The 18,154-nt window shown below is 46.3% G+C and overlaps 2 protein-coding genes across 2 annotated transcripts; both read left to right on the plus strand.

Moving 5' to 3' along the window:
* The first annotated feature begins 3,737 nt into the window (after positions 1–3,737).
* Positions 3,738–8,696, plus strand: LOC130525961 (lipoxygenase homology domain-containing protein 1). Its single transcript, XM_057033276.1, has 17 exons — positions 3,738–4,416; positions 4,706–4,841; positions 4,903–4,914; positions 5,151–5,231; positions 5,313–5,497; positions 5,583–5,681; positions 5,768–5,916; positions 6,500–6,623; positions 6,883–7,004; positions 7,117–7,257; positions 7,336–7,471; positions 7,552–7,716; positions 7,869–7,885; positions 7,975–8,110; positions 8,186–8,340; positions 8,435–8,575; positions 8,679–8,696. The coding sequence occupies exons 1-17, from the start codon at positions 3,738–3,740 to the stop codon at positions 8,694–8,696; spliced, it is 2,496 nt and encodes an 831-aa protein (XP_056889256.1).
* Positions 8,697–8,788: 92 nt separating this feature from the next.
* Positions 8,789–18,083, plus strand: LOC130526556 (lipoxygenase homology domain-containing protein 1-like). Its single transcript, XM_057034343.1, has 26 exons — positions 8,789–9,127; positions 9,195–9,387; positions 9,594–9,754; positions 9,841–10,162; positions 10,481–10,632; positions 11,168–11,301; positions 11,378–11,523; positions 11,697–11,801; positions 11,875–12,003; positions 12,085–12,249; positions 12,641–12,822; positions 12,894–13,010; positions 13,121–13,283; positions 13,457–13,611; positions 13,690–13,899; positions 13,964–14,090; positions 14,178–14,386; positions 14,569–14,754; positions 14,841–14,968; positions 15,317–15,434; positions 15,976–16,153; positions 16,236–16,421; positions 16,511–16,681; positions 16,783–16,915; positions 17,193–17,348; positions 17,435–18,083. The coding sequence occupies exons 1-26, from the start codon at positions 8,804–8,806 to the stop codon at positions 17,913–17,915; spliced, it is 4,731 nt and encodes a 1,576-aa protein (XP_056890323.1). The 5' UTR covers positions 8,789–8,803; the 3' UTR covers positions 17,916–18,083.
* Positions 18,084–18,154: the final 71 nt, after the last annotated feature.

Here is an 18,154-nt window from a genome sequence, read left to right on the forward strand (position 1 = left end):
CTGCTGTTCTGTGCTGGTAGACACGCCCTTCGCCACATCACGTCTCAGAGGTCCGTCATTACTCAGAGCTTCACCAGAACATCCCATGGACATTATCAGGGACTGGGCTCATGCAGTCAGAGCCGGTTTAGTGTGGAAATCCCATCTAGAGTGAGAGGGTGAGAGGGAAATTAGTGAGCAAAAAGGAACCAAAAGAATGATGCCCCCACCAATGGGAGGATGATTCTGAAACAGAACTCATCCCTTCAGGCCTGCAGCAAACACGTTACTCGATTTTACTCCGTTTAAAAAAAAATCTCTTTCTCGTTTAAACATTTTTTTCTGCCTCTACTGGGACAAAAATGCATAGAAATAAATGGTAGAAGTTAGACGGCGATTAAATTCTCACAACCTGTGTATCTATCCATCATCTCCGACAACGTTTTGCATTTAAAAGTACGGAAATTGCCTCTATCCCTCAAAGCCGGATTTTAAATGTTGCTGATGATGGTCTGTTCCCATCTGCACGCCGCAGCGATACCCCCCATCGTCCCCCGGCCTCTGACTCCACCGAAAAGGGAGTAAGTTTACTTGGGCGACACCAGGGCAGACCAAACGTCGGTCGACGCTGCTGCAGCACTGTTGCCATATGGGGGGGGTTCACCATCAGAAAGTTGCCACGATGAGTTGACCTCATGCTAATTGTTGTCGAAGGCAAAGGCCTCCGTTTCAATTTGATCTGAGACCTTTTGTTTCTCGTTGTCACCTGGGAACGGCGGTTAAAGTGGATTAAAGCCGTGACCTCTCTCTGGACCAACCACATCGTCCTCTTCCAGTGGAAAAAAAAACACTGTTTGGGGATCTGATGTCCCCAGTCGCACCATCGCCCGACCACAATCCTGGTGCTGCTCACGTAGCTGCGGCCCGACGGTCTCCTCTTCATTTCCTTCTGTGCATCTTTGCTGAACCGTAGGAGTCGGACCCTCCGCTGTGTTTGTTTTCGGGGTCGTCTGTATCGCAGAACCGCTGCTGTGTTATCACAACGTGCCTTCAGGACAGGGGAGAAAATAAATATTTGTGGCTTTGGGAAACCAATTAAGCTTATAATCTGAAAAGGATCTGAAGTTAGCATCAAGTGTGAGGGGCGTTTCAGACTCCCACCGGGGTCGGCGCTTGATGCTTATATCGCCGACGCGCTGTGGTCAGTCAGGTCGGTTCCTCCTGGCTGAAGATCTCTTTCTGCAGTTTCCACACGCGTGATTTTAATGGTTGTCTCTGTCAAAAGTCAAACTGAATAATCAATGTTGTCGTTTGTGCTGCAATGAAAGAAGCGGCAGTGGAGATTTTTGGTAGCCATTTTTTTTTTATCTCACTTTGACATTTTTAACATTTAGCAGTTTTTAGTTAATATTCTTGGTTCTATAAGACAGAAGTCAACAGTCCAGGCCTAAAAGGCCCATAATCTAGGTGCAGGTATCCTGGTAGGACAGAAAACCCGGCGGGATTATTGGCCGTGTTGGACTGGGTTGATGACTACTATAAAATGATGCCCCTTTAATCCAAAAGGCTTCTTCGGACTCAATAATGAAATCAACCCTTAAAGAGACTTGTGGATGGGGTTCGAGGGTGGGGGGGTCACACTGGATCGTCCCGGTGGTGGTAAAGTGATGGAAAAATCTGCAAAAATCAAGCCTATAATAATTAATAATAATTTAACCCCCTTCTACACCATGAGCTTTGGGATTCCAACCCTTTGAATCAAAGACGCTGTAGATAAATGTGTCTTCTGAAGACCATTATCTGTCTGGATGGACACGCCTATCTCTCTCTCTGTAGTCTAAAATACTTCCTTTGCTGTATCATCAGAAGAAGAAAGATCTTGAAAGATGGAATTAAAAGGGGGTAAAAAAACCCAGATGTTTCACGCACTTGATCTGTTTCCTGTTTGAGTAGCTGTTGTCTCCTAAAGGAAACAGCCGCCTAAAATTGTTTAGGAGGAACCTAATTCCACTTAGTTCACATGTGTAGGCATGTTATATAACAGCTGTTTCTCATCCTTGATTCAGTGATCCCTATAAAGCTACTCAGAGGGATCAGGGATCTGAAAATAATAAAGGCTCGTATTCTCATTGTGATGATATAATAAACATAACACAGCAATATTCATTTAGGTGAAATAGACTAAAGGACTTGAATCTAACAATTATGACATTTTTCAACACAAGCTGAATAAAACACGGACAGCTTAATGAGTCTGAACTAGAGTAGACAGAAACAATGCCATTTTAAGACAGGGAAGAAAAAGTGCATCCAGGCATCAGTGTGGTTGAAGACTCATGCCAGGGAAAGAACTGACAAAAGCCTCGCCAGGGAAAACATTGCTGCAACTGGAGACAAAAGCTCTTTCCCAGACAGAAAGAGGGTTCTGTCATCAGCAGTCAAAATTTCCAATATTCTGTGCAGAAGCCATCTTATTATTTCCAGTTCCTTGTTACCACCAACAGTTGTCTTACTAATCCTTGTGTTTCAGGACTGGGCGCATACCTAATCTTCTCTCTGTGAAGAGGATACAGAGGAAACATAGAATATAAACAAATACATTTTTAAAAAGGTTTTTTAACGCAGTTTTTTTTAAAACTGTGTGATCCTTTTTAGGTGGTTCAAAAATGAGAACAATATTAAGAGATCCGAACTATGGCACTTTCATGCCGTGGATATTGCAGAAGATCACTTAACAATGGCGAAATGGATTCAAAAACAAAATCAAGGATTTACTTTCAATCCCCATAAAACAGAAGAGGTCTCCCCCTACTGGACAATTATTTAATTACATCACAAGAGGCTCCAGGTCAGTAATTTAAAAAAAGAATAGAATAGAGTGTTTAATAGAAACAAAGCAGGGAAAGACAAAATGTTTTTTGTTTGTTTGTTTGTTTGGTTGATTGGTTGGTTGGTTTTAACAAAACATAAAGCAGAACTCAATCAGTAAGAAACTTCTAAATGCGTGCTTTAAACATAAGAGCAACATTGCTAACACATTGGCATACCACAGTGTGACGTCACCTCTTTGCTGTAGTCGCAGTTTTAAAAAATTTTAGTTCAAAGATGCGTTTATTTTTCCATATTGCACAAAATATGTAATGATAAATCCAAACTGGAAAGTGTTCACCATCTTCAGATAAAGATGACAATAGCAGAAGACGATAATAGTCACATTAATGTGTTTTCCTCATATGTCTCAGGATCGATTTAAAGCATATCTATCATTTTTATACCATTAGAAATTCTGTTTTTTTATATTTTATCACCAAAAGATTAAAAAACTGCAAATGTTTGATATGAGATACTTATATCATTATCTTTAGGTTTATTACATTATTAGTTTTTTAACTTTTTTCAGGGTTGTTTCTGCTTTTAGTCAGGCGTGAATCAGTTTTACAGTGTGGTTGCATAACAAATCACCATTTTTTCCATTGTCACTCCACAGCAATAAAAGTTCAAATGAGAGACTGCTGACTTCCATACCTATATTCCCAGCAGCCTCCTCAGGTCATGTGATGAGAAGATTATCATATTCAATGAGGTCAGCCAAGCAGCTGCTGCCGTCTGTTGCGCTGGACGTCCCCAGGCTTCGCCCGGCAGCAGCTCCGTCAGACTGCTCAGGGCCGGTCACTCCCGCCACGGCACGGGTCACTTTAATCAGGTTTCTCCGGGACACACAAATCGGTTAAAGTTACAGGGTTGTAAATAAATTAAAGATGCCCGCAAAAAAGAAAAAAGCACGACCGGGTGCTGAGGACGAAACCAAAGATGTGGATGACGATGACCCGGAGGGTCAGGAAGCAAAGCCGGAGCAGAAAAGGAAGAAGGTCAGTGAGTCACAGCACGCTGGACGATTGAAGAAGAAGAAGCTTAAGGTCAGTGACGAAGAAGGATATAATTCTGATGCCTCGGCACCAGATGTGAAGACCGGCAAGACAAAAAGGAAAAACAAAGAAACTCCCAAGAAGAAGAAAGCTAAAGGAGAGAGCGAGGATGAGTTGAACGGTGGAAGCACGGACAGCGAGAACAACAACAATGACTCCAAGAAGGGACAGAAGGTCTTATTAGTGTTCGAGAAGCCACCAAAGAAGTCCCAGAGAGGAACCAGGATGGGCTCAAAAGATAAAAAATCCAAAGGGGAAGACAAGAAATCCAAAAAGGAATCTGAGAAGGAGGACGAAGACCAGACAGCTGGGGACGAAGAGGAAGGGAAAAAGAAAAAGAAGGACAAGAAGAAGAAAGGCTCCGAGAAGGGGGACAGCGATGAAGACAACAGAAAGACAAAAGGCAAGAAGAAGAAAGTGGAAAATTACGTGGAGATCTACGAGAACGAGCTCCTCAACTACGAGCCGGAGAAGGTGGAGAACTACGAGGACGAGTATCACAAGAAGAAAGGCAAGTGAAGGGTTAATGTCAGAATAGACCCTTAAAGAGCTCAATACAGTGTTGGATAGACTGGGACACACGACACCAGTGAAGCAGCCTGGTGCTGGACGAGATGTTCACCTACAGATATATGACACCTGTCAGTCACAGGGCGACTCCTCGCCACGATAAAGAGCCCACGGTCGTATTTCTCCCGTTTGACTGATGTTTATCTAATGTCTGTCTCACCCTTCGTCCACCTGCCACCCATGAAAAGTGCATCCATGTTCTGCTCACGTGCCACTGTGAATTTTCCCAGTTTATGAGGTGGTGACCATCACCGGAGACGAGAGAGGAGCGGGCACTGATGCCAACGTCTTCGTCACGCTGTTTGGCGAGTACGGCATCACTCCCAAAGTTCACCTGGCGAGCAAGTACGACTTCCCCCCCATTTGGTACTTTAGACGTGGGCGCGCTGGAACTAAACGTTGTCCTGTTTTGTCTCTTTTCCCACAGCACAGAAAAGAGGTATTTAGTGCGTTTGGCATCAAACTAGCACATCATGCTGTGCTGTGGTAGCATTACCAAGGCTGCATGAGCTGGTTGCCAAGGACGTTTGCGTGAGACTGAACGTGTATATTAATAAAACACTTACACAGTGGACCAGTACTGGACCAGAGTGCTCCGGTTTGAATACATTTTACTTCTCACTTGTGAGCCGTAGTGATTTTTCCTTTTTCTTTTTACTACGATCTCCATTTTAGGAGCCGTACGGCCTTTGAGAGAGCCAAAACCGACGTGTTCCGAATCAGAACGCACAACGTCGGGCCTCTAAAAAAGATAAGGTAGGACAGACTCTCGATGACGTCGATCAGGGGTCCGACCTTCCGATTGATTCAACCAGAGGCTTTTTTCTTTTGCCTCAGAATCGAACATGACAACACGGGAATCAATGCTAGCTGGTTCCTGGACAGGGTGGTGGTGACAGACGTGATCAGGCCGCATCTGAGGTTCTACTTCTCCTGCAACAACTGGCTGAGCAAAGTGGAGGGGGAGGGCCTCTATGTCCGAGACCTGCTGGGCACCATGGATCCAATGGAAGCGCCTAAATGTACGTCAGATGTCCACCTTTTTATTTAAGGAATCAAATATAGCCTGACTGACTTCTTTAAATATCTTTGATATGGATTTCCCAGATAATAAATACGTAGTCAGCGTTTACACGGCGGACGTTAAATCGAGCGGCACGGATGCGGATGTGTTCATCAATATCTTTGGAGAGTTTGGAGACACAGGTATCGAATTCTGGCGTTCAGGTGTTTCTCAAACAATTCAAAATGTTCAAATGATGAGACGGCGCTGATTTCCTTTGTCTGGTCAGGCGAGAGGCGCCTCGACAACAACAAAAACAACTTTGAGAAGGGCACAGAGGACAAGTTCACCATCGAGGCGCCGAACTTGGGAAAAGTCAGGAAGGTCACCATTGGCCACAACAACAAGGGCTCCTCAGCCGGATGGTTTGTGGACAAGGTGAGGAAGGAAGGAGAGGAGAGCGACCGCACTGCGCCGCGTTATTGTACAGGAGGAGACACCTACTTCCTGTTGTGACATCACAGACAACCTGAAGGATTCACAGCTGCTTTTGAAGCAGAACTGTTTTAAACTCTCACTCATGTGCGACTGTGCTCATTTCCAGCTTCGCACAGGTGCTTAAGACATCTGAGTTGGTTGTTCACACACTCACACACGCATGCGTGTATGTTTTCGTCATTCTACCCTCTGTGTAAAGTGAAACCATGTCCCATTAAGGGATTACCTTACAGATAACGGACAGATAATTTACACACTTTTACAAGCTTTCCTAAGGTAAAAAAGGCCCCAACATCTTTTGTAACACCTGTACAAGATTCTTATGTCTTTTCTCCTCAAACGTTTCATGTTATTTCCAGTTAAGGCTCTAAAATGACCCTTGTTCATGGCCTGTTTTGCCTTTTTTGGGGTATTTGAGTTATTTCTTACACCGTCTTATCAAAAAATTATGTCTGACACGACCAAATCTCTTAAATTTTGCACAGAACTACATAACAAGTTGATGATCACTGTCCTTTTACAGGTGATTTTAGATGACATGGGAAACAAAATGGTGTATGAATTTCCCATCAATCGCTGGTTTGCTGTTGACGAGGACGATGGGAAGATCCAGAGGGACATTTTGGTAGGAGGGAGTCAGCCCACAGGTAAAAATCTGTTGAAACTCACGTTGGCACCCCCACCTTTACATTTCTCTAAGGAAAAGTGTGTCGCTGGAAGCAGTGGTGCACTATGGATGACAAATAAACTCGCTTTACAATGGCGAGATATTTGACTTGCTGCCTCGCTCTGTGATCATTAATCCTCGAGTCACGACAGATCTGGTTCCTGTTCAGCTCCTGTGGGAGAACGGCGGCCCTGAACCATAATGACTCACTGGCAGTGTGCGATAGCATGATGTGTAACTGTACCCTCCAGGTATTGTGTACAACGTCCAGATTGTGACAGGAAACGTCCGAGGTGCTGGGACCAACTCCCATGTCCATGTGGTGATACACGGCTCAAAGGGCATCCGGAACAGTGGAAAGGTGAGATAGACGTCATTAATGTTAATCTTAACGCAGTTCAGAAAAGGAATTAGTTTTTCTGGTTTCTGATGAAAACAGACGGATCATTTGGGTCTTAATATGTTCGGTCCAGGTGTTTCTGGCAGGAGGAAAGTTCGAGAGGGGCCTGACGGACATCTTCAACGTTGAGCTCGCTGCGCTACTCAGTCCCCTCAGCAGAGTGACCATCGGTCACAACAACGACGGCGTCAGCGCCGGCTGGTACTGCGAAAAGGTGCGGTGGACGCGCACGTGCATGCACGCGGTCTGGAAGGCCCCTGATGAGAATGTCACCGAACGGGATTTTGCGCAGGTGGTGGTGCACTGTCCATTCACGGGGATACAGCAGACGTTCCCCTGTGACAAATGGCTGGATGAGAAGGAGGGAGACGGGCTGATAGAGAGGGAACTCTACGAGATGGTGTCGCTCAGGCAGAAGCGTCAGAAGAGTAGGAGGAACAATAATCAGAAATAATCAGCAGCAGAAATAACAGAGGAAAAGAGAAAGCTGGTAAATTTGTCTCCTCAGAGCACCCCTGGTCTTTGTGGATCTGGACGTCAGACCTGCCCAACGCTGGAACCGATGCAGATGTCTGCTTCCAGGTGTACGGCGAGAAGGGCAAGAGTGATGAGCTCAGGCTAGACAACAAAACAGACAATTTTGAGCAGGGACAGGTGGACAGGTTCATGGAAAGTATTACTCCTTTATATCCACACACCCACTGAATAAACAATGAGCATTATTGGGAATCTTTTAACATGATATGACCCAACAGGTTGAGCTGCCTGATTTGGGAAAGCTGACCAAAGTCCGTTTGTGGCATGAGAAGAGGAATCCCTTCGCAGGGTGGCACCTCAGTAAGGTGAGCAGCAGAGTCTCATTTGTTAGTTTGAGGGAAGCTGATCTATTTCATTCCCTGCTGGGTTCCCTCTTTCTGTGTTTCCAAAACAGGCAACTCTGATGAAGACTTTGACGAAGGAGAAGTATAACTTTCCATGTGAGCGCTGGCTGGACACAAATGAGGATGATAACGAGGTTGTGAGGGAGCTCCCTGCCTGCGGAGAGCTCGTCCCTGAGCCGCTGCCCCGTGCGTGTTAACACCCGACTTCACCTTCTACTTCACCGAGTACGAACATGCGCGAACTCTGTGTCTGTGCCGCAGTGATCAAATACAGGGTGACGGTTTGCACGGGGACGGTCGGAGGAAGCGGGACCGACGCATCCGTGTTCCTGAATCTGATTGGCAACCAGGGGGACACGGGCGATCGGTGGCTGGTTAACTGCAGCAACAATATCAACAAGTTTGAAAAAGGAAACGTGGGTCCTTAATTGATATTGATGAAGTAAATGCAGAGTGCTGATGGGATTTATAAATGTATAAAATAAAATGCACTTGTCCGTGCACGAGCAGTTGGATGAGTTCATAATCGAGGCAGTGGCTATCGGGCAGATCCTCAGGGTGAGGATCGGACACGATGGCAAAGGAGGAGGATGCGGCTGGTTCCTGAACAAAGTGATTGTTAGAGAGGAGGGCCAGGCTGAGGCCCATGCTGTGGAATTCCCATGCAACAGGTAATTATTCCCAGCAAGACTGAATACGAAGTTTATGACACAGGCCTGGATTATCTCAGCGCTCCCCTCCATGTGTTCTTCAGGTGGCTGGACCGGAGTGAGGACGATGGACAGATCGTCAGAGAGTTGCTTCCCTTCTCAGACGGACAGCGTCTTTACAGCAAGTTTGGGGAATTTCCCTTCATATTGATCTGGCTTGATCTGTTCGATGAGATCATCATATCTTTACAGTGAATGCGTCACTCAAAGGAGGATTCATAGGAGTCCTGTGCGTTGGGGGTGGTTCAGGCAGCTGGATCAGTGGCTTAAATGTTTGTTCCTGTCTGTCTTGCCAGACGTCAACTATCACATTGCTGTCAAGACGGGAAACATCTCGGGGGGCAGCTCGGACTCCAACGTGTTTGTCAAGCTGTACGGAGAGAAAGGCGACACCAGTAAGATGATGCTGCTGGTATCAGACAATAACCTGGGGAATTACTTTGAGAAGGGCCGTGTGGATATCTTCACCGTGGAAACCTCTGACATTGGACAGGTGACAGCAGGAATAAACTTATGAATGTTGGTCTAGTCTCCTCACTTAGCATTTGACTTTCTTCCAGCTCAACCGTCTCATGATTGGACACACCAATGCAGGCATGAATGCGGGTTGGTTCCTGGACAGTGTTCAGATCATGGTTCCAGTTCACGGGAAGCATTACATGTTCCCCTGTCACCGCTGGCTGGATAAGGATGAGGCTGATGGCAAGACGCAGGTGGAGATTTACCCCAGCGAGATCCTGGATGTGGAACAATGTAGGCATACTGATGAGGTTCGAGGGTGATTAATCTAGCTTTCTGGTCCATGTAAACAGACCATATTAGACTCGTTTCCTTCTTTGGGGAGAATATCAATGTCATTATAACGTTGTCATGTATATGTGTGTAGTAAAATGCCTGTTCAGGCTTTAAAGAATCCACACTGACTATAATGTCACATTTTGGGCTTTCTTTTTTATCAGTCATTAACTATGAGGTGACTGTTGTGACCGGAGATGTGACGTTTGCCGGCACCAATGCCAAAGTGTTTGTCCAGATCTACGGGGACAAGGGGAAGACGGAGGTTATCATGCTTGAAAGCAGATCCAACAACTACGAGCGCAACGCCATGGAAATATTCAAGGTATCAAAACCTCCCATCCCAGGATATTGTTGTGGTTGATTAGAAGAAGCGTTTGTTCCACTTTTAACTGAAATACTGACCCACAGATTGAAGCCAAAGATGTGGGGAAAATTTTCAAGATCCGCATCGGTCACGACGGCCTGGGAATCGGGTCAGGGTGGTTCCTGGAAAAAGTGTACGTGAAGCATTTAATCATGGCGCTGGTGCCCAGGGAGAATAAAAAGGACGACAAGAAAAAAAAGAAGAAGAAGAAAAAGGACAAGGAGGATGAAGAAGAAGTTGGCGGAGAGGAGATGCAGGAAGTGGTGGTGACGTACCATTTCCCATGTTCTCGCTGGCTGGCCAGCGGGGAGGATGATGATGATCTGGTAGTGGAACTGCTGCCGGAGGACGCCGAAGAGCTGGAAGGTAAAGTTATACAACCAGGTGTCTCGGACAGAGAAGGGGTGAACCTTTAACAGGTTTAAGAACTTGTTTTTACCTGTTGATTAAATGATTAAAAATTTGGGGTTTCTTCTAATTGTGTTTTTCTTTCAATACACCCTTTATTTTCTGGTAGTGCCCATGTGTATAAAGCACTTTATATGCAGGTGATAGATGTGTTCATGGTCATCCCTCAGTATTGGTTTTGCGAACATGCATGATCTGATTTGACACAGTTTCCAGGGCGATATGTGGGACCGGATAAGGAGCTGTTGGTAATTTATCCCTTCTATTGTCTGGCAGTCAACACCTACGAAGTGTGTGTCTTTACCGGCGACATGCTCGGTGCTGGGGCCGACGCCAACGTCTTCATCAATATTTATGGCGAAAACGGAGACACCGGAGAGCGCCATCTGAGAAACTCTGACAATATCAACAAATTTGAGCGGGGGCAGGTATGACGGCTTAAGGAGAGACAAGCTCTTTATAAATCGGCTGGGGATTAAAGGGAAGCCCTTTGTTCTATCGAATGCTGCGTAACCAAAATCACGCTGTTTCCTGGAGGCCAAAATTAAAGTGATCAGGACTCCCAACGTTTCCGTGCCCCATCACAACTACTCCGGTGCGTGTGGGAGTTCTTTCTGGTGCCATGACAAGCTCTCCTTCCTGAATGCCAGCTGTTACAGAAAGGAGCTGTGCAGAGTCTTTGTCACTGAACCTGGCCTACTTTTACTCATTACTTAGTCCAGCTGGTGAATTATTAATCTCTACATTACACCTCGGTCCTGGTGGAACACACGACTCATGTCCGCGGACAATTAGCGCTGTTTCTCACACGTTAAAAGCAAGAGTAGCCATTCGTTATTCCGCAGAATAACTGCGCTGGCATCAGTATTTAAGATCAAATTGGAAACTGTCAGATTACCTGGTTGAACTGTTATAACATGTTGCTTGTAACCTACCAATAAATCCTACTGTTGTTTTCTTTAGGAGGACGTTTTCACTGTGATAGCTGTTGATCTGGGTCCACTGAAGAAGCTGCGAATCCGCCATGATAACAGCCATTCCCACTCATCCTGGTACCTGGATCGAGTGGAGATTGTGGACACAAAGGACGATACAACGTACCTGAACCAGACACCAAGTTTATACTCGATTTATAACTCGTGTTCCTCAAACCAGATTTTCTTTGGTTTTTAGGTACTATTTTCCCTGCAATCGCTGGCTGGCTGTGGATGAAGATGATGGACAGATAGCAAGGGAGCTGGTTCCTGTGGATGAGGCCTTTATGAGGAAGGATGAGGATGAGGAGGGGACAAGCACGACTCTGGGGCTGGAGCAGAAATGTAACACTGATTCAAAGCCTTCTCATATCCTAGTAAAAGGACCAGATAAGCCAGAGTCTTGATCAAATATTTATTTGAGTGCTAATGAAACATGCAGGTGCACACGAGAGCAAAGAAACATTAACGTGGAGATGAAAAGGATGCCGGCGCTGACTTAATAAATCTGTTTGCAGCCATGTCAACCACATACACTTTGAAAATTAAAACCGGGGAAAGAAAACACGCTGGAACCGATGCCAATGTCTTTGCCATCCTGTTTGGTGAAAACGACGACACCGGTACGATAAACACCCTCTTCAGTGTCAGGCAAAACCATCACAATTGAGATTAAAAAACACTTCACCCCCACAGGAACCATCAACCTCAAGGCTTGTAAGAACTACAAGAATAAGTTTGAACTGGGGATGATCAATGAGTTCATTGTGGAGGCTGTGGATTTGGGCGACCTGGAGAAGATTAGAATTGGACATGATAACGCAGGTGAGGGAAGAGACTCTGAAGGGCAAAAATAGGCCATCGCTCACGTTGTCATTTAACTTCATCGCACATTTCCTCCAACAGGAGGTTCTGCCGGTTGGTTTTTGGACTGGGTTGAGGTTGACGCCCCCTCGCAGGGTCAGAGACTCCGGTTCCCATGCGGCCGTTGGCTGGATAAAGGAGAGGACGATGGGGCGATTGTGAGGGAACTATATCCTGCTGATTTACAGACAGAGTTCTACATGCCTTGTAAGTGGAGGACACAAGTGTACTTTGTGATTAAAATCATCATCATCAGATCTTGTTGAAAATGATTCATGATGGATTTTAAGGAGAAACGCTTTTAAGTACTGAGGTAGACAGGAAGTGGCCGTCGACTCTCTGACACTGTCATAATGATCATTTCACCTCCGCTGTCAGGTTAGCGTCAGCAGTTTATTTGGTCCTGTGTTGATGCTTTCTCACATTTGGCAGATGTCTGCGGTGGTTTGTGGCTACCCATAAATCCATTTTTGCCTATTTAAACTGCCATTATTAGTGTTTGCCTGGTGGCGTCGCTGAAGGAAACTGTTGGCAGTCCTCGCGTTTGTTTGCCCCCTTTTGAAAAAAACATGACCATCGTTTTTCTCTTGTTTTTCAGTCGTGCCGTATGAGATCAAGATTTACACCAGCGATGTGTTCGGCGCTGGAACCGACGCCGACGTGTTCATAGTCCTGTATGGACAGAAGGGGGTGTGCACTCAGCAGAAACACCTGTGCGTCAACAAAAGAGAGAGACGTCTGTACTTTGAGAGGGGAGCTGCGGACATGTTCATCGTGGAGGTGAGTGGGTTTTAGAATTTGGCCCGACGCCGTTCCTGCAGCACCGTCGACGATGTGAGGTCTTTTCTCAGCTGGAGGACATCGGCGACATTATAGAGAAAATCAGGATCGGACACGACAACAGGGGTTCCAACCCAGGGTGGCATCTCGACAGAGTGGAGATCAGACGAAAGCTGAGGAAAGGAAAGGTTGTTGAAGGCCATTCTCCATTGTTAACAGACCTGGCTGTGGTGTAAAAGGCGTGGGCCACTTTTGACGGGGCGCGGTGCCTTTCAGTGACGCTTGTGTTCGACGGCAGGGTTCAGAGACCACCATTTTTCCGTGTGAGCGATGGCTGGCCAAGTCTGAAGACGATGGGGAGACGGTGAGAGAGCTGGTCCCCTCTGACATCATCACAGAGAAGCTCCTCAGGGATGGAAAGCTGAAGCAGACTGAAACCGAAGTGGAAGATGCTTTGGAGAGTACGTTGATCCTGATTTGAATCGAGGTTACCCACCAACTCCAGTGCCTGCTTAGGACCTGTAAAAGAGCAGTGTAAAATCTGTCAATTCCAACTTTGATGATCGCATTGTGGGCCATTTAAAGATGTGTGTTCCTGTACACGTTGAGTAATGACGTATTTCTTTTGTCACAGTTCACACGTACAAAGTGTCCGTGCGGACGGGCGACATGTTTGGAGCAGGAACTGACGCCTCAGTCTTTCTCACCATCTACGGAGATTTGGGAGACACAGGAGAGCGTAAACTGGCCAAATCTGAGAACAACAAGAACAAGTTTGAGAGAGGACAGGTACCTAAAGAGGGATCAAACGTGACCACAGGGTCGTCCATGGATCAGACTCAGTCACTTCGTCTCTTTAAATCTCAGGTGGACAAGTTTACTATCGAGGCTGTGGACCTGGGCCAAGTGTTTAAGCTTCATGTACGTCACAATAACTCTCTGATGGGGGCTGATTGGTACCTGGACCAGGTGGAAGTGCTGGATATGGAAACAGAAGAGGTGTACATGTTCCTGTGTGAGCGCTGGCTGTCGACAAAGAAAGAGGACCAACGCGTAGAGCGGACCTTCTACGTAAAGGTCGGTTTCACTGTGGTCACTGAGAGGGGACTCAGTCGCTAACGATGAATGTTTTGTCATTCAGGGATATGAAGGGGAGAGAAACACAGATCCAAATTCAAAGAAGATTGCTCAGGCCAAACAGGGGCTGGACAGAAATGCCAACAAAAAGAAAAAGAAGAAGAAGACGCCAGCGGTGGAAGAGGGACCCAGTACGCAAAGAATGCTGAACCGCTGCGAGTGTTACGCAATCAACTCCAATAAGAATTAAACACTAATTACGGAATTCTTCCCCACAGTCATCCCGTACCACTTCACCTTATCCACGGGTGTCGACCGCGATGGCAGCACGACAGCCAGGGCTTACGTCATCATTATTGGCCCCAACGACATGGAGACGGAGCGCCTGTGGTTGGACCTGCCTGAGGGAAAGAAAGGCTTCGTAGCCGGCACCATGGACCACTTTGTCTGCTACGCCACCGACGTAGGAGAGATCAAGCGAGTGGAAGTGAGAATCTGGGACTGTGTGTTTTGAAGTGAATTTGCCTCCACACACGCGCTGATGAAGCCGTTCCAGCTACGTGATGATTAATTCAGCGCTTTCTCTTTCGGATCAAACCAGATCAGCTGAAGTATCAATTCCCAGTTCCATCTTCTCCCCTCTTATGTCACTCTCCATCTCTTCACCAGCTTGGCCATAACGGCATCACACCAGATAGCTGCTGGTTGGTGGATGAGCTGTCGGTTGCCGTGCCAACCAAGGGGATCAAGTACATATTTCCATGTAAGTGCTGGCTTGCTAAAGACAGGGGAGACGGTCTGGCTTGCAGACTGTTCAATGTTTTAGACGCCAGCACAATCAACATTAACCGCAAAGTGAGTCTGATGTGAATCCAGCGAACGCGTCGAAATACATGTACCAAAGCAGAATTTGGGGCTTTAATATTCTTTTCTACTTTTAGGTAATTTATTCAGTCACAGCTGTCACCGGCGACACGCAGTATGCCGGGACCGACGCTAGAATTTATCTGACAGTTTTTGGAGCCAATGGGAGCACAGAGGAAATGCTTCTACCCAAAAACGAGGACAGGTTAGTGTTCCGATTTCTCCACTCTGGGAAGAGAAACGTGGCAATTAAATCCTTTTTTTAGCAAACAGAATCAAATGCCCGTCAAACTAATGGCCACATTTATTACTCACTTCTGTCAACGTCACTGAGTTCAAGAAGTTTTTCTTTTGGTTACATTTCTTAGTGTTCTGGTTAATTTTTAGCAAGGTTTTATATTAGCGAAGGCTGTTGTGAAGTCGGCTTATAGATGGTGATTGATAACAGTAACTACAAGTGAGTGACAACGCTGCTCTGGACCTGCTGGGATTTTGTGCCTATTAACCAAAATGAATAAAAGAAGCGATTTCAGACTTGTTTTTTGCCATTTAGATTCGAAAGGGGTCAAGAAGATACCTTCAGCCTGGAGGTAGATGACATAGCCCCTCTGAAGAAGATTAGAGTTCGGACTGATGCCTCTGGAAGTCGCCCCGACTGGTTTCTTGACAAGGTTACGCTAACTGCAAAAGCTAACTTCTTCTGTTTCAGTCGGCTGCAGGGACACATTTGAAATGCCATAAAAACCAACCTGTTTTAACTTTAGTTTGCAAAACCTTCACAAAAAAACATTCTGGTATTTTTTTTTTTACATTAACAATGAGCAAGGAGGTTGTTTTCCTGACCAGTGCGTCTTATTATTCACCACACGCTGGGATAGAGAAATCTGAAGGTCATTTAATATTAGAACTGGAGTGCTGCATCCCATTATGATCCACAAAAGAGCGCTGGTAAATCAACCGCAGCACGCGCTGTAGCATAGATCTGAGTCTGTCACGTGGCTGTCGGCCTGCCAGTTATTTAGTCACGTATGCTATGGCTGCGTTTGTAATTAGTCTGAATCTTATCAAGTGGCTCATCCCTTCTAAACTTATACTCACATGCAATCCCGGTTTGTTTCTCTTATTTCCAGGAAAAGCTAAACAAAAAGCTTATAAAAACATTTTTTGGCCACATCTCAGGTTGTCAATAAACATGGAACTAAATATATTCAGATGCTGATGCGGAACCTGACCACGGACGAGGTGTACGTGTTTACATACGAGAGCTGGCTGTCGAAGACGAGAGGGCCCAAGAGGACGACGGTGTGCGAGCTGGCAGCTGTGGTGGATGACGAGGAGATGGTGGAGAACACGACCTACATCATCCAGGTCCAGACCAGCGATATTACAGGTGTGTGTTTAACACAAAATACATCTCAACTCTTTAAACTCAGAGTTGTTTCATGTTTCCGTGTTACCCTGGATAAACACAGGCGCTGGCACCGACGCCAACGTGTCTCTGATTGTGTTTGGGGAGTACGGGGATACTGGGACGTTGCCCCTGAAGACTAGCACCAACAGGAACAAGTTTGAGCGTAAAACTAAAGACGTGTTTCGATTTCCTGACCTGCTCAGCCTGGGCGAACTGTCCAAGGTCCGTGTGTGGCATGATAACAAAGGTGAGGAGGAAACTAATAAAACCACAAAACTGCGTGTTCCCCATACCACATGAAATGGTACTGATCTCTTTTCTCCGGGTTGGAGACAGGCCCTGCTCCTGGGTGGCACCTGGATTATATTGACGTGAGAGATGAGGCCATGGACCAGACCTTTAGGTTCCCCTGCGACCGCTGGTTAGCTAAAAATGAAGATGATGGACAGATCATGAGGGACCTGGCCTGTGCCAACAATGACTCCATAGACCTCAGTGATAAAACCAGTCAGTGGGCGAGATTACCCATGTTCTACCTGATGAACGAGGAAGGATTTTCTGCCAATTTCACACACGACAACCCCACTTTTACCTTCTCTCTGTCTCAGAATATGAAATCGCCACCACTACAGGTCACTCAGAGGACGCCTCAACGACGGAAAACGCCTGGATCGTACTGGAGGGAAGGAAAGCTCGTTCCAAGGAGTTTGTCCTAGAGAATAAGAAAAAGAAGTTCTTAAGGTGGGTCTGACTTCCTCGGTTGAACCTCGTTACGAGGCCTTTGATCATCTCTGTTCTGACGCAGGTTTTGCTTCGCAACCGCTTCACTCTGAGGCGGCCGATCCCGACAGAGGGATGAACTAAAATATTATTTCCTGTGATGAATGAGTAATTCATTTATTGTCATTTATTCATTAGCAGGAGAAACAGGCTGATCAATCATTAGAACCCAGAGTTATGCGATTATAACAGGATTAATATAAATGAAGGGGTTTTTTCTCTGCATTTTATTTCGCAGCGGCGCCACTGACACGTTTGAGTTCTCCTCCAAACACGTGGGAGAGATCGCCGGAATCTGCCTCGGTCACATAACCAAGGATGGAAAGAAGGTGAAGAACGGGGATTTCTGGCACGTTACGGAGGTGGTGGTGACGGAAATGGAACTGGGAAACAAGTGAGTGCCGTTTGAACGCCACGGGTTTCAACATGTGGACAGTGGATTATCCCTTGTTTGATGCGACTCCACACGTTTCCGTTAAGGTATTTCTTCCACTGTGATGCTAAAATCCCACTGGCAGCCAAAAAAGACCAGTTCATGACCTTTGAGTGCTTCAAGTCGATCGAAAGCTTCGCCAGCAAAGTCCGTAAACTCGTCCCGGTCAAGTACGAAATCATCGTCATCACCGGGGACGTCAAAGGAGCCGGCACGGACGCCAACGTCTTCGTCACCATCTTCGGCGTCAACGGCGACTCGGGCAAGCGTCAGCTGCGGCAGAAGTTCCGCAACCTGTTCGAGCGGGGGCGCACCGACCGCTTCATGGTGGAGATGCTGGACCTCGGGGAGCTGCTGAGGGTCAAGGTGGAGCACGACAACCGCGGCTCCAGCTGCGGCTGGTATCTGGAGTGCATCGAGGTGACCAACACGGCCAACTCGGTCACCACCATCTTCCAGTGCGGCAAGTGGCTGGACGCTCGCAAGGCCGACGGGCAGATCGAGCGGGTTCTCTACCCGCGGTACTGACCGGGGGGGGTGAGCGCCTGTTTTTCTACTGCATTTTAAACGACTGGCCACTTGAGTTTGTGCCATGAAAAACAAGTTGCGAATGAAAAACAAGCCATTTTGTTGACATCTTTCCCTTTTTGTACAGATTTTAAACACCAAAAAAATCCAATAAAGAAAACCCGTAAATAGATTTGGTTTCTTTCAGTTATGCCGATTATGGATAGATCGATTATTGGCTGCTGATTATATTTATTATA

This window comes from Takifugu flavidus, chromosome 5 (assembly GCF_003711565.1).
Source record: "Takifugu flavidus isolate HTHZ2018 chromosome 5, ASM371156v2, whole genome shotgun sequence".
NCBI classification, from domain to species: Eukaryota; Metazoa; Chordata; class Actinopteri; order Tetraodontiformes; family Tetraodontidae; genus Takifugu; species Takifugu flavidus.